Source organism: Camelina sativa, chromosome 7 (assembly GCF_030686135.1).
Source record: "Camelina sativa cultivar CO46 ecotype springtype chromosome 7, ASM3068613v1".
Taxonomy (NCBI): Eukaryota; Viridiplantae; Streptophyta; class Magnoliopsida; order Brassicales; family Brassicaceae; genus Camelina; species Camelina sativa.
This window is the reverse complement of record NC_141886.1, coordinates 856,273-872,846: the sequence shown is the minus strand read 5'-3', so window position 1 is coordinate 872,846 and position 16,574 is coordinate 856,273. Positions and strand designations below refer to the sequence as shown.

At 36.3% G+C, this 16,574-nt stretch overlaps 1 protein-coding gene and 1 pseudogene across 1 annotated transcript; one reads left to right on the top strand and one right to left on the bottom strand.

Moving 5' to 3' along the window:
* On the top strand, positions 1–8,167 carry LOC147940698 (uncharacterized; annotated as a pseudogene).
* Positions 8,168–12,396: 4,229 nt separating this feature from the next.
* LOC104699692 (homeobox-leucine zipper protein ATHB-12) lies at positions 12,397–13,649 on the bottom strand. Its single transcript, XM_010415031.2, has 2 exons — positions 13,055–13,649; positions 12,397–12,893 (listed from the first exon to the last, which is right to left on the bottom strand). The coding sequence occupies exons 1-2, from the start codon at positions 13,409–13,411 to the stop codon at positions 12,534–12,536; spliced, it is 717 nt and encodes a 238-aa protein (XP_010413333.1). The 5' UTR covers positions 13,412–13,649; the 3' UTR covers positions 12,397–12,533.
* Positions 13,650–16,574: the final 2,925 nt, after the last annotated feature.

Sequence of the window (16,574 nt, the reverse complement as noted above, 5' to 3'; positions counted from 1 at the left end):
ATGGAGGTTAACGAATTCCACACAAAGCTTGTAGTTGGTTTGACACTGAGATTTAGTATTAGACCCGAGCTTTCGATCTATTGGCAGAAGGTGGCATGTGGGAACAAAGGGATCAACCAGTGCATTCAAGTAAACTGTCGGATCAAAATAGAGGTTACCGCTCAGCACTATAGCCATCCAAACAAAACTATCCAACTGGCCTCTACCAAGTTGTCTCTCAAGCCAATCTAAAGAAACTAATGTTCTGCTACCGAGGATTACCCGACTAAACCAAGCAGAGTTAATTAGTTCTAAAGATATTGACCTTGACATGAAGCAATTATAGCCCAAACTAGGTAGAGAGAATCTAAATCGGAGGGGAATAGCAGGATTACCCATTCACAAGACAAAATCAGAGTATAAATCTGCATCAAGCCAACAGAAGACTTAAAACAAATTCCGACCAGCACTAACCATTCACAGCAAATATGGGGACGACACACATATTAGAGGACAGAAATAAGGTCTCTGCCATAATAACTCTCAACTTTAACCTTTCCCTTGTAAGAGAAGTATCCCTGAGGTATTAGATTTTCACAACAATTGATTCATGAGGCAGGTATAGAAAGGTGGATGGTTGATAAGGCAACGGTAACCAACGCTTCTTGGAGATTTGGTCATAATTTCGTTCATTGTCAACACGTAAAAAGAACCGCGACACAAGCAACCATCAAACCGACCTAAAACAACCAATACTCTTCTAGCATAGGATAGACCAGCCACAATATGGGTGAGATTGGTAGAGAGTTATGAATACCGGACCTGGGCAGAGAAAAGCTGTGTCCAAAGTCACATTGTGGATGCCAGTTCATTGATTGTCCAAACAGGATCAACATTGATATTTAATATGGACTAGCTATATCAGCTACGACCAGTTTAGGAGTAACATAAATAATTTGTTCTCATTCCATTCAGAATGAGCAAGTTGCGTTATCAATAGACAAAATTTTAGTATTTTAGACATAGTAAATGCATGGAAGCTAGTGAATAAAAAGGTGAAATTGTACTAATCAGGCGAGGCCTGAAGGATAGAAAATAAAGTTTGCAACTTTCCAGTTTCCACCCTATAACAAATATGATTCATAATTAGAATATATTGAGAGAACATGGTCTTTTTTAGGTGATATCTACGAGCAAAATTTGGTAATTCTATATAATTAATTACCATAAACTAATATGGAAATATATGGACCAAATTACATTTGAAATGAACGTGTTTTGTGCCATTCTCTAAAAACGGGAAGACATTATAACAATTGTCTGAAATTTGTCATTTGATGACTATGATAAGTCATATTATTACTTAATTATTAGGGGGCTGGGGCACATCTTTTTATCGAGAACTTAACGTTACATGATATGATATTATAATGTCATATAATGTATGTTCGTTGCCCTATTAGAAGGGGCAAATTCTTATAGCATGTTGTTTTCTCTGTTTAGCTATCCATCTTCAGTTGCCCAAAAAAAAAAAAAAAGCTATCCATCTTCAGTCTGGACCATTATTTAGTATTTGCAAGTGTGCCACCATTTGTGATAATCCCAACTATGTTAAGGTAGATTAATATTGGTTCATGTTGATTACAAAACCAACACTATATATCGAGGGGTTTTTAATATATATATATTGTAGATAGAATCGATACCATAATAACTCATTATAAATTGATTGAGACACGAGATAGCATAAAAGATGCAGAAGAAGCAAAAATTATAATTCAACTGGTGATGGTGGGTACGCTATATAGTTTACAAATATGTATAGTGATCCACTTTTAGAAAAGGTGACGACTAAAATCTACGAGCAATTTGCTCTGATACCTTAATCCGTTGATGATACGATTACATAATCATATGATTAGATTTTAGTAAACTAATTTAAACCATAAACCATGCCTTTCAAAGAGTCATTTAACTTTTTTTTTTAAAATTTCATATGGTACCTCAGTCAGTGGACCGTCGTAGCTAGGTACACAGCATCCTTGTACTTTAGAAAGTTGGCTATACAGCCTATATATACTTTTGCATAGATTAATGCCAATCGATTTGCCCAATTTATGTGGGAATACAATATCCTAGATTTATCGAATAATCTGTTGATTTGGTTTTACTTTGCCGGTCAAAAAAATTAAAATATACCTGATTTAGGGTGCATGTATTCCCTTAAGACCATATATACTTATGTATAACCAAATAGTTTAAATACACGCGCACCGTACAATTCAACATTCATGAACTCTTTTCGTAACATATGACCGACTTAAAATTTCTATTGACTACTTGACTCTTAACGACAAATAAGAGAGGCATGAGAAATACGTACTGAAGAATACTGCAAATGAAAATTTCATAATTAATTATTATTATTTTTAGTTCACGGATTAATTATTACCTCAATCTCAATGAGCATATATATATTCGATGACCTAACCCACTTTTGCTTATTAGCTTGAATGATAATATATTCGATTCTCTATATGATGTTGAACAAATTTTAATCGCTTTATTTCCATTGTGGGTGTGTGTGTGTGATATATAATAATAGGTCAAAACTCAGAAAGGTTCTCTAATAGTTCCAAAATAATTATTTATATTATGAGAGAATATATGGAAGTCTACACTTGTTCAGATGTTTATCGATATCAGTTTATGGATCACATTAATTCTTATGTCGCCACTATTATGATGTGAAGTTTTGACTTGACGAAACAAATAATCCAAAATAAAATGTTTGGCTAAGCTTATTAGTGAATGATGAAATATATATAGTCAGAGCATTTTAAAAAATTTTCATTTTTAGTTATCTTAAGCTAAAAAACTGTATATAAATACCACTAATTTGATTTAAATAGCCCCAACTTCATATAAAACTATATGTAAAATGTTTAGTTAAGTAAGATTAAATGATATCCGAATTGTTATATTGAGTAAAAAAAACTACAAACATTTGTTAAAATTGATACTTTGTTTTCATTATGCTAGTTCCATCACTTTTTTTTTATATAAACTAATAATGTGGATCGTTATATATTATTGTGTGATCACTTTTTTTTCTTCTTGAATTGTTTGTTAACTGTTTGTTTACCTTTATATGAGGCAAGTACTGGAGGAAGTTGACATTCTCATTTGCAAATCGAGATGAACACTATATAGAAAGGATAGGTATTAGGTAAGATGTATTAGAGGTTCTGGATGAAATCTTTCAAGATGCGGCTCCTCTATGGGAGGATTTTTTGATTGGCAAATTTCTTTTCACTACTGTTCCGCATGTGGCAAAGATTCATGTCATTGTTAACAAAATCTGGCCTCTAGGGGACAAATCTGTGCGGATCGATGTTTTTGAAGTCAATGAGTCCACTGTTAAGTTCAGAATCCGGGACCGAGAAATAAGAGACCGTGTTTTACGTCGTGGTATGTGGAATATAGCAGAAATTCCGATGGTTGTTTCTCGGTGGTCACCAATCATTGAGGAAGCCCAACCAGATATTAAGACAATCCCCTTGTGGGTTGTTATGAAGAAGGTTCCACATAAGATGTTCACATAGAAGGGGTTAGGGTTCCTAGCAAGTGATGTGGGTGATCCCAAGCGGTTACATCCCGATACAGTCCTCTGCAAACAATTTGGGGAAGCAAAAGTGTTTGTTGAGGTAGATTTATGCAAAGATCCCCCTAAGTCTTTCCGGTTTCAGTCTGAAAAAGGTGTGGATGCAGTGGTGGAATTTCAATACTCGGTGGCTACCACCAAAGTGCACTGTTTGCTCCAACTGGGGTCACCTAAGGGAGGTTTGTAAGGCAGCAAATCCACAACCTGACGAAGCTCAAGTGGCCACCTCAACTCTGGTGGTTAATACATCTTTTGTAGACACTCAAACTCGAGTTTCGAGCAAGGATATCAGCCAAGTGACTCCTCAATCTGCTTCCCCAAGCCAGGGAGTCGTGTTGGTTCATACTGCTCAAGAAACCAGTTCAGTAGGTGTGGAAGGTTCAGTCGGTATGGAGGGTGAATGGTGCTCAATCTCCCCTTCTAAGGGTAACCGTCCAGAGCAGAAGACTCAGGCCACTAATAGCATTACGGTCTCTCCTTCGAGATTCTCAGTCTTGGATGTGGAGGGTGAGTTGGGAGATAAAGAGGACACAAAGACACGAGGAAGAGAAGGAAGAACACTACTTTCCTCATTCACGGTTCCTTTCACTAGTTCCTCTGTTTTCTTTGTCTGCATTGTTTTCTTCCTCAGACGGGATGGAGGAAGGAGAGTTACCAAACTCTGACTCCACTGTTCCTACTGAGAAAACAATGCAGACAAAGAAAACAGAGGAACTAGTGAAAGGAACCGTGAATGAGGAAAGTAGTGTTCTTCCTTCTCTTCCTCGTGGTTCTAAATCGGCCCACAAGTTTATCACATATCCTCAAGCCTCTAAAGCTGTCCAGGTTCCGGCCTGGAAGAAAAAGAACTTGAGGAAAAAACATTAATGTCAGGATTCTTTTGGAATGTTCGTGGGTTTAATACAGTTTCAAAACACTCGATCATTCGTAGTTGGGTACAGAGTCAGTCTATGCAGTTTGGGTGCTTATTGGAGACGCGAGTCAAAGAAATTAATGCCCAAGCACTTGTAAATAAAGTTTTTCCACATTGGTCTTTTATGTCAAATTATGAACACCACCGGTTGGGGCGTATATGGATCCTATGGAGTCCAACAACAAGACTAACTCCGGTGTTTAAAAGCAGTCAGATGATTTCTTTTTGGGTACTTCTGGCGGGTGAGACAGAGGAATTCTTATGCTCTTTTGTTTACGCATATAACACGGTTGAGGGTAGGAAGGAGCTCTGGGATGATATAAGAGCTCATCATGATTCTCCATTATTTTGTAATAAGCCATGGCTGATTAGTGGTGATTTTAATGAAACACTTGATGGGATGGAGCATTCCCGGTTTGAGGACACTCCAATGGTACGTTACGGTATGCGGAATTTCCAAGAGGCTGTTCAGTATTGCTCCCTGATCGACCTCAAACACCATGGATCGCAGTTCACATGGTGTAATAAGAGAGATGGTGATTTAATTTGTAAAAAGCTGGATCGGGGATTAGTTAATCAAGCTTGGACGCAGATATATCCACACTCTTATTGTGTGTTTGATTCGGGAGGTTGCTCAGATCATTCTCGAGGTCGATTCTGTCTACGTGCTGAACCATTGAAGAAACGGCGACCTTTTAAGTTCTCAAATGTTCTAACATCATTGTCTCAGTTCCCGACACAAGTGCATGAGTTTTGGCAAACTTCAGCACCATTGTTTGTCTCTACCTCTGCGCTATTCCGTCTTTCCAAGAAACTCAAGAGTTTAAAGCTAGTGTTGCGTCGCCTAGGGAGAGAAGCTCTAGCTGATATTACTTGTCGAACACGAGATGGTCATGAGGAACTCTGTCGTCGACAGGACGCCACTTTAGCCAATCCCACGTCTCAAAGCATGGAAGCCGAAACACATGCCTTCCAGCGATGGGATTTTTTATCAACGCTGGAGGAAGGCTACATGAAACAAAAATCAAAGCTTCACTAGTTGAATTGTGGGTGATCAGAACAATACCTATTTCTATCGCTATGCAGAGCAACGGAAAATGCAGAACAATGTCCGAGAAGTTACGAATCAACATGGTGTTGTTCTCCAGCAGCCAGAGGATATTAAGGAGGAGGCTGTGAGGTTCTTTCAAGAATTTCTCACACATTCTCCGGCAAATTACTGTGGAATGTCAGTAGACAGTTTGCAAAGCTTATTGTCTTTTAAGTGCTCTGTTACTGATCAGGAATTGCTCATAAAGGGGGTGACACCTTCTGAGATTAAATCGGTCCTCTTCTCCATGCCATCAAACAAAGCTCCAGGACCTGCCGGTTACACCATTGAGTTCTACAAGTCTGCTTGGCCAATAATTGGTAATGATTTCACTGTTGTTATCCAATCCTTTTTTGTAAAAGGGTTTCTGCCGAAGGGACTAAACGCCACAATATTGGCTTTAATCCCGAAATCAGAATCAGCAAGTGCCATGAAGGATTATAGGCCTATCTCCTGCTGCAATGTGTTGTATAAGGTTATCTCAAAAATTCTAGCCAACCGGCTAAAGGAGCTTCTGCCTAAGTTCATTTCTACGAATCAGTCTGCGTTTGTTAAGGATCGGTTGCTATTGGAGAATGTTTTACTTGCTTTAGAAATTGTTAAAGATTATCACAAAGACACGATCTTTCCACGTTGTGCAATGCAAATCGACATTTCAAAAGCCTTTGATTCAGTGCAATGGGATTTCTTGTTCAACATCCTTGAAGCGCTGGAGTTGCCTGCAAGATTTATTCATTGGATTTGGTTGTGTATTTCCACTGCCTCATTTTCTGTTCAGGTAAATGGGGAGCTTGCGGGGTTTTTTCAAAGCGCAAGGGGACTCAGACAGGGGTGTTCATTATCTCATTATCTATTTGTAATTTGCATGAACGTGTTGTCTAAGCTCCTTGATAAAGCCGCGGCTGAGAAGCGCATTGGTTACCATCCCAAATGTCAACCTATCCAATTGACTCATTTGTGTTTTGCTGACGACCTGATGGTCTTTGTGGATGGACAAAAACGGTCCGTTGAAGGTATCCTAGAAATATTTGATCGGTTTGCTGCAATCTCTGGCCTAAGGATCAGTATTGAAAAATCCTCTATATACATGGTTGGCGTCTCTGATACATGCCGTTTAGACATTCTCCACCAGTTCCCCTTTGCTCATGGCCAGCTTCCAGTTTGCTACCTCGGTTTGCCTCTGCTCACAAAGCAAATGTCATTTGTTGACTGTCTTCCTTTGTTAGAAAAGGTCTGAGCCCGTCTGACATCATGGAGTGCACGTCCTCTCTCTTATGTAGGTCGTCTGCAGCTTCTTAATTCCGTAATTTCTGGTACACTCAACTTTTGGATCTCTGCATATCATCTCCCTAATTGGTGTATAACAGAGATAGACAAATTATGCTCTGCTTTCCTCTGGTCTGGTCCTGAGCTGAGTGGCAAGAAGGCCAAGGTCTCTTGGAAAGAAGTCTGTCGCCCAAAAGCAGAAGGGGGTTTGGGACTCCAATCTCTCCGTCTTGCCAACAAGGTTAGCTGTCTTAAACTCCTATGGCGAATAATGTCAGGACGAGATTCTCTCTGGAACAGGTGGATCTCTGTCACTCTACTCAAAAACAGACCCTTTTGGGAACTCAAATCTACTACTAGTATGGGATCATGGATGTGGAGGAAGCTCCTAAAGTATAGATCACTTGCGAAGCAGCTTTACAAAGTGCAGGTTAATAATGGGACATCAACATCGTTTTGGTATGACAGTTGGAATAGCTTGGGTTGTCTCCATGAGATCACTGGTAGCAACCGACATATTGAACTCGACATTCCTTTGACTGCAACCGTGGCAACGGCCAAAGAGAGCCACCGTAGGCGTCAGCATCGTTCTGCCCTTCTCAACACCATTGAAACTGAACTAGCGGCTCTCACTCTCATTGCAGCTTAGGATATCCCCATGTGGAAGGGTCAACACAATACCTATCGTGAGAGGTTCATAACTAAGGAGACCATTACTCTGCTTCGTGAATCTCAGCCGGCGGAACCTTGGTCTCAAAGTGTCTGGTTCATGCATGCGACCCCCAAGTATGCGTTTGTATCCTGGCTGGCTGTTAAGAATCGACTTCCTACAGGGGACCGCATGCAACGATGGAATACCAATCAACGAACAGATTGTGTTTTTTGTGGTTTTGTGGAAACCCGTGATCACCTCTTCTTTTCCTGTCCGTATGCCGCAGCGGTATGGGTTCCACTTGCGACTAGACTCCTTGGAAATCTTTTCACAATTGATTGGAACACTCTTCAGGCTACACTCCGCAATACCAACATGGATAGAATCCGTCTCTTCACTATTCGTTATAGTTACCAAACCACGGTCTATCATCTTTGGCATGAACGCAACAAGCGAAGACATGGAGCAACTCCCATACTCTCTTCTCATCTGGTCAAGCTCATTGACAAGATAGTACGCAACAGGTTCACTTCAATCCGCAACCTGGGAAACTACTCTTACGACGATGGGCTGACCTTATGGTTTGCCACTCGCCCTACTTGACTCATCTTTGCTGTAAATCTTGTCTTCTCTTTTTTCGGTTTTGTTTAAGCAAACTCAAAAACTGGTAACAGTCATTGTAAAACCGTCTTTTTTGGTTTGAATTAATTTAACATTCAATTCAAAAAATATATATATATATATATATATTATAGGTTGTTAATAGAACGAGAAGTTAAGAGTCCACAGCTCTCTTCCACAGTTCCACTCCTTAGACACATGCTTTTTAGGTTCAGATTCGGTCTCTGCGTGAAGATATGAAGATTTGATTCTGAACTTTTGATAAATGTGATATAGGTCAAAGCATAGTGCCATATATACACTGCCATAGGCGCAACTTGCATACAAGTCTGTGTGACTCTCCTTGATATCCCAAGCAACTGGATTGCACATATTATTGAGATTTATAAAACATACATATGTCATCACTGGTGGACTTGACTAAACTAGTGAAGTTCAAAGTGTGTTACATATGTGGATTCCGATTGTATGTAAATCTCAATAATATGTGCAATCCAGTTGCTTGGGATATCAAGGAGAGTCACACAGACTTGTATGCAAGTTGCGCCTATGGCAGTGTATATATGGTAACAGTCTGTGAGAATATGGAACTTTGGTCAAGTCCAAAGTTCCATATAACCAATCAATCTACATCCCAATAAAACAAAATATATTACATATGCGTGCATGTAATAATTATTCTTTTGGATTACCAGAGGAGGCTAAATTGCTCATTCCCCACCCACCAATAATAATTTGTGTAAATTATTCTCATTCAATAAAGGTTTTAATCTTTTCTTCTATTGAGGGTAAAGGTCTTGTCAGGTCATATAATGTGTAAGGTTAGATTTTTTTAACAGTGGTTTTCATATTTTATTCACTTACGTATCTAATATATGTAGTCCAAGATTTCGAATTGATCCGGAAACAAAAAAAGAAAGAAAAATAGAACTGATACGCCTCTTTTTCTCTTTGAGTGTGCCAACTCTGTTATATTATTTAAGAAGAACAACTCCAAACAGAAGTACAAACATTCCATAGAACTATAGAAGGGAGAAGAAGAAACACGAACATAGAAGCCAGAAAGGGGGTTAGGTTTCAAAGTTGTTGGGTTCAGTTTTATAAAATTAATAAATAAAAGCCCATTTAGGCCCAATACCCGTTTTGGAGATTAACCGGATATACGAATTTGGACCGGTTATCAATTAAATTCGCGAAACGCGGTTATCAGCAATTTCTCTCTCGTCTTCTGATGAAAGTCTTTAAAATTGATGATGATTATTATCCCGGTCCCACAACGTAATCTTTTCAAATTCACCGTTAAGATTACATTAATCACCATCCGTCCGATCTCTCACAGTTGTTGCAACGCGATGAAAATAAACGCTTCAGATCTCCTGACTCAAATACTATAACTTTTTCCAATTTTTTTTTTTTTTTTTTTTTTTAAATTGCAAACCCAAGATAAGGAAAAGGAAATAACCGTCGAGGAAAAAGGAAACTATTGTTTATTTGCATTCTTCAATCTTCTTCGAAATCAAAACCAAAAAGATTTTTTTTTTGGTTTTCTTTCTTATATAAGCTCTGAGAATGTCATACGGAGACACTTCGTTTCGAAGAAGAAGGCATAGTGTTCTCATGTCCAACACTAAAATCTCGCATCCTCTTGTCTTCTGCTTCTAGGTATGCCAGCTTCTTCTCCCTTTATTGTTGCTGGTAGTACTCGTTTGGCCATTGATGATTATATTATAAGTTCGAAATTTATTGTTATGGGTATATGCGAATATAGAGAAGCAAAGACAGAGATTCCCAGTAGCGATACAAGTACAGAACAGAGAGATTTTCTGTATTGGGGTGCCTAGCATACCACCATCATCGTTGGCGAGACGATAAAGGTTTTATTTCTTCTTTGCCCTAGCTTTTTCTAATTTCAGGCTTCTTTAGACCAATAGGCAAATTTTGATAGGAGTTATCTTCAATTCAGTCACTAGCATATCTAGATAGTCCTCGTGTGTTCTAAATATGTTGTATACAGCCAATACGTTTAACTTGTGTCTTTGTTAGATCTAACATGGCTTCTCTGTTTTTGATTCTTATATACCTTTTGTGCCTTTTAAGGGAACCAAAGGGTCATTCATAGATGAATCTGATGATTAAGATACCACAGATCTTGATAAATGCATTTTTGTATATCCTTGAATCTGCTTCCAATCAAGAAAGTAAGTTCATCTTTCAACATCACTCCTGTCTTTCAATAATGCTCTGTGCTTTTGTTTGTCTTCTTCATATATAGTTTCTATGAAAAGATTGATTTGAACATCTTGAGATTTTTCTTTATTTCCTCTGCCAGTTCCCACATTCTTGCCACTGTGGGTGGAGAGCACTTGGGGGAAGATTTGATCATGCATGAAGCCGGTAATCTCAACGTCTTGTATCGATATCCAGACACAATGATAGTCCTTTTTTATTTATTTGATGATTGCCTCATCAAACTCCTTTCAAAGACTCATCCACATGAAATACACATTCTCATGAGAAGGTCTTCACTTTGAACTCATCCCTACTCTGCCGAAACTACTACCTCAGGGGGCTAAAGATATAAAAAGCTCAGTAAGTAACATTTTGCATCATCATAATCTTCATGAGCATATCACAAGATCGATCTAACTATATAGTTTATATCTGTTTGTTATAATCGTCTTAAAGCCAACACTGAGATGATGAGATTTGGTGGGTTTGATAATTACATCAAACTTGGTTAAAGAAGAGAAAATCATAGCCAAGACGTTAAGTTGTCCACGTTTGTTTTTCGTTCATATCACAAGAAGCTACCAGCCTGCAGGTAATTAATTCATTTCTTAATTTCCATTTTTCTAATTTTCAATAAGCTGTAGATTATCTTCAATTCAATCATTAGCAGAATCGTCTTGTTTTTTTTGCCCGCAAGTTTTAATAACGCTTTGTTTCTAACTTGTTGTGTAGTACTCGAAAGAAGCTGGATGGATGGGCTGAAGGAAGGAAACCGAGTAATTGCTTGTACACAGCCAGGTTATAATTGCTGTCCCGGTTTGTTTTTGATCCATATCAGAAGCTGTATGCAGCCATGCAGGTATTGCTTTCTTAATATTTGTTTTTTTCCAAAAAAAATGAAAGATTTTTTTCTTTTCTTTTCAAATTTTAAACTAAATTTAAAGGAGGTTTTCAACTGTTCTTTTATAATTCGTTTTAAAAATCAAGTTTCTCTAAATTTCAGAAAAGTATTTTCAAACTTAAATGTTAAATTTAAAATATGTTAAAAACAAACCGGATTTAGTATCTCGTCCCAAACTTAAGGGTCCGTCAGTTGGTGTATAAGTTCAACATGGTTACACATATTTTAAATTGAACACTTAAAGGTTTTTTTCTTCAAAAAACATGTTTTAAGTTTTTTTTGTTACTTTCAACTAAAAATTAAAACTTAAAACATAAGTGTTAAATTTTAAATATGTTGACAACAAACCGGATTTAGCATTCCGTCCCATCTTACAGGTCTATCACGAGGTTATTTTCAACCACCTTAAGTGTTAAATTTTACTTGAACCTAAAGTATTTTTTTTTGTCTTTAACTAAAAAGATTATACTATATAAAAACGCTTTGTAAATAAACTGCTTTCGATTTCTCTTGTCGTGGTTTCTGCGTTTCTCTCGTCTACCGACTCTTAAACTTTTCTCCCGAGAATCCGATGTTCTCTTCCTTACTCCGTTTCGAGATAAGAGTAAAAAACCGATGCGCTAAAAAGTCTCTTGTAAGTGTGACTGACCATTATTACTCTGTTTCGTGATTTTATATCGTAGTGATTTTAGGTTAAGTGTGTATCAATCACCGTAATAAATATTCAGCAGCATTGGATGGATTTATTAGGATTTTTTATTAGCAATATGCTTTTGGCTTATTTGTTTGTGCGTCGGTTGAGTCAGAAAATTCACCCCCGAAGATGCTCCGATGCAACAATAACATACATACTTCTGACTTTTGTTCCCGTCTGTTCTTCATCCTCATTTAAATATCTGTTATTGCAGTGATGTCTTTGTCTACATGGAATTAGGAAGAATTTGGAATTTGCATTGATTAGTTCAAAACTTGCCTTTCGTCTCATCATATGCTACTTATTTTTCTTCTCAATAGTTTCTTGAAGCTCATCTTCAGACTTCAGTGATCTAGTTTGTTTACTTTTATGTGAAAGTGTTTTGACTTTACTACTTATATTTTGGCTTTATTGAACATAGCAAAAACATAGATCGAAAACAAGATTTTTTTTTATTATTACATAACATCCTACAAAACTATCCACACTCTTTCTAATCACTTTTCTATCTTCTTATATGGTTTTTATGTCCAAAACTCCCACCAATTAGGGTAATTGCTGCTAGATTGGTCTAAGAGAGAATCAGAATTGAAACCTCCCCAGTTATCAGAAGATGTCAAGCAACTATCATCAGGTTGCTCAACAATGTTCATGAGCTCGTGATGATCAGTCTCTTCCTCGAACCCAAAATACTCTGTTTTGATGTTGTTGTTGTCACCATCATCATTACACAGAACAATCCCTTGATTTAACCTCACTTCTGGCTCACACTTTCCATTATGTGACTCTGTGCTGCTGCTTAGAGCCACTCCTTGTTCACCACAACACTCATGATCCCTTTCTTCTTTAGGCTTATTATGTATCTCTTCATTTAGTCTCTGCAACTGCAAAATAGAGATTAGTTAATTCCAAAAAAATAAGAATATAGTTATTATTCACATATTCTTGTTTATACTTTTATAAAAAAATATCATGTCAATTTTTTTTGTTTTCATCACTATTTTAAATTATTGAAGATAAAGATGACAATAGAATCATTATGTACCTCAGAGACCAAAGCTTGCTTTTCTTTCTTCATGATATCAAATTGTGAAGCCAAATTGTTGTAATTGGCTCTGAGAATGTTATACTCTTTCTCAAGTTGCTTTGTTTTCCAACGAGCCCTCTTGTTCTGAAACCATATAGCCACTTGTCTTGGTTGCAGCCCTAGCTCTCTAGCTACCTGCACCTTCTTCCTCGGTTCGAGCCTCGTCTCAGACTCAAATATACGCTCAAGTGACTTGATCTGTTCCTCGCTAAACCTCTTCTGGTTATAGCTCTTCTTCATCTTCTTCTTATTCATCATGGTCATGCCACTATTAGTCTCGCTGAAGCAACAATTGAAAAAATCTCCTTCTTCCATGGTTTTTACCAGATCTTGCAAGTTTCTTGATTGCGATTAGGAGAGAAGGTGTTGGAATTTATTTGTTTCTTTTATTTTTGGAATCTCTGTGTTGCTGATATTGGCCGCTTTATATATATATGTGGGAGTTACTGTGTGTGCTTTGCAGTGTAGGGCCTCAGATTGTTATTATTTTTAATTTTGAAAGTTCATTAACTATTTTACCAAGACGAAAAAAATTCATTAAGTAAGACCCTGCAAGTATTGTGGAACAACGGGCTAAAAATATATAGGTCCAAAATTTGTGGCTCGACACGAATTGTCTCAGGTCTCTTTCAGTTTAAGTCGTATTTCATTTCGATGTGAACTAATCATCTAACTAGTAGTGATAATATTTTCCAACTTTTTTTCTTTTAAAGATTTAATCTGTTGTCATATGTTCTATTATCATTTTATGGACGTGATTAATATACATATAACTATTTAAATGATCGTTCAAGTCGTGTTTAGCAATCTTATTATAGCTAGATTCATCTTCTACCGTTTGCTAAAATAACTAAAAGAGTAGAAAAGGTATTTTAAATCATTGTACTATGTTTTAACATGCACCAACAACATATATTTCATCATTTGACATGTGATGATGCAAATGCCTTGTGATACTTTTGTAGTCAAGATAATATTTGATAGATAATCATTACGAAAGAGAGAGAGAAAGTCAGATCTATTAAGCAATAATTTTATTCGATTGTGTAACGAGATTCCACATTCACATATTAGGATGTTCGACGGGTGCTAGAATACATCACGAATCATAAGATTTAAATATTTTTCATTTTCATTTTCATTTGAGATTTAATTTGTCGTCACTCGCACGCCATCCTTTGGAGTTTGGAGGTCGATCGGTTACGTGAAACACGTTTAAACGGGACTTTTCATCAGAGTATTATATAAATTTAACCTAGTCTTGATTTATCTCGCTTATCTCCAAAAGAAGACTAATCATAGTTAATTTCGTGATCGTATGCGGTAATAAAGTTGACAAAAATATTGTGTAACTCTTCAATTTAGTTAGATTCACTATCTTTCAGGGTTTATATTCTTAAAATAGTATAGATAGCTGACAGAAAGAAAGAAAAAGAAAGAAGATATATTTTGCACACCACATATCGTACTGTAGTTTACGCGATGCTCTACGCGTTTACTTTCGTTACACGGAAAACAAGAAGATGATCACGAGATCATGGCTTTTATAATTTTTTTTCATTCTTTTTTTTTAGATCTATATTGACTTCCATGCAAATGAAAAGCAAACTCCTTTTTTTGGCAAATGAAAAAGTAAACTCAATTTAGATTATTTCTTAAAAGAAGTAAACTGGCTTAATATCGTTTTGGTTTCCTTTTACCATGGCCATTTTTAGTTTTTTTTTTCTAAAAAGAATTATGTATCCATTCAGAAGAAGAAAAAAATAGAACCAAATGTTTTGTTCCTATTATTTATTTAAACTTTTCTTGCATTCTTCCTATACTATCTAGTAGACTAGTACTAATTAACGAGTAACGATAATTCATATTTATACTTATCTCAACCATGGCATTTGACAAATTGTAGTTTAAGCAACTAGTACTACTAATATTTATGACAAACGCAACTTATATAATAAATGCTTTAATGTTTAGTTTAAGGTTACGTTCACCTTGCTTCTCGGAAATCTCTTTTGACTTATTAAACACAAACAACAAATTAAATTTGGCCATTTGTGAACTCCGGCGGCTTCATCGATCCAACGTCACTTGAGCCATTCATTAAAAAGAATAAAAAAAAACTCATACATATTAATGTGCTTCAAAATCAGGAATTATATCAAGAAAACTTTGATTTTGGAGAGAATGACTAAAATCAAGTTGTTTCAATAAGGAAAGGCCGAATTTTTTGGTATATACAATGTAATGAATTAAGATATGTAATTTCACACAAGTAGCAATCAAAGTTGTATCAACCACTGTTCCATTGCCATTTGGCACCATTCAGAAAGCTAAGTTGATAAAGAAAACTAAAAAAAAGTGACGTGGTGGTTACTTTGTGGTTGTCTCTGAATATTGCGTCCGACAAATGTTATCACGTGTCGAAGTTAGATTAAATGTTAGCCGTTGTTGATAAGATGCGTAAGAGAAGATGTCTTTACTCTTTACCCTTTTTTTTTGTTTTTTCCATTTTTCATTTTTCGAAGAGAGATCTAATTCTGTTTTCAGTTTTTGCTTTCCTAATGAATTGGTTATGGTTTGTGTTTTTTGTTAAAAACTTAAGAAAGTAAAATCGATCGAGTTTAGTTACAGCCCGGTTCTTAATCCAGTTATGTTTTTAGTAGTTTAAAATTTTAAGAGCAATTTTTTTGTTTTGTCAAATTTTAAGAGCAATTTCAATAGTTGGAATATGAAAAAAATATAGCGAAATCTGTTTTTTCTTTATGGTTTTTAAACATATAGTTTCAGACATCGAACCAATCGAACATTAAAAAACGTTTAAATTACACCATATTTTTTTATTACTTTTTCTCAAAGGCGCCTTGTCATGACTTGTTTGTATTTTGTATATCCTTCCAACCTCTTCGTCTAGCCGCGTGTAAAGCTTACGAAACATCTATTAAGTTTTTATTTCTTTTTCGGATCTCTCCTACAAAATATGAATTTTGATTTCGAGATGTATAGTGTTTGAAGTAATATACATTTTAATGCTTCTACTGAAAAAAACCTAAGTGTCGTCATTAAATAGGACGTGATACTAAAACATTGTTGACTAAGTAAGCTCGGTGTTATGAAAGACAGAAAAAGGCCGATCGATTTTAAGCTTACCGATACACATATGACATGCATATGCAAATTAATATAATTCACCTTGTTCAAGACAAGGTAGGGTTCATGATAAGATGCCAATCCAATGAGGAAGAGACACTTATTTCACCACCGTCCTAAAAAACAAATTATATGTGATGATAGTAACCTTTACAAAGAAATTATAATAAAAGATAATTAAAGTTTATAAAAAGGACTTTTGATTAATATTTCAGTATATTGTTGTTGTTATCTACAGTCTACAGACCGTATAGAGTATAATTTAAGATTAAATTCTCTATCACGAGAAACTCTAATGGCCAACAATCTTGCGCTACTTATTTAACTACTT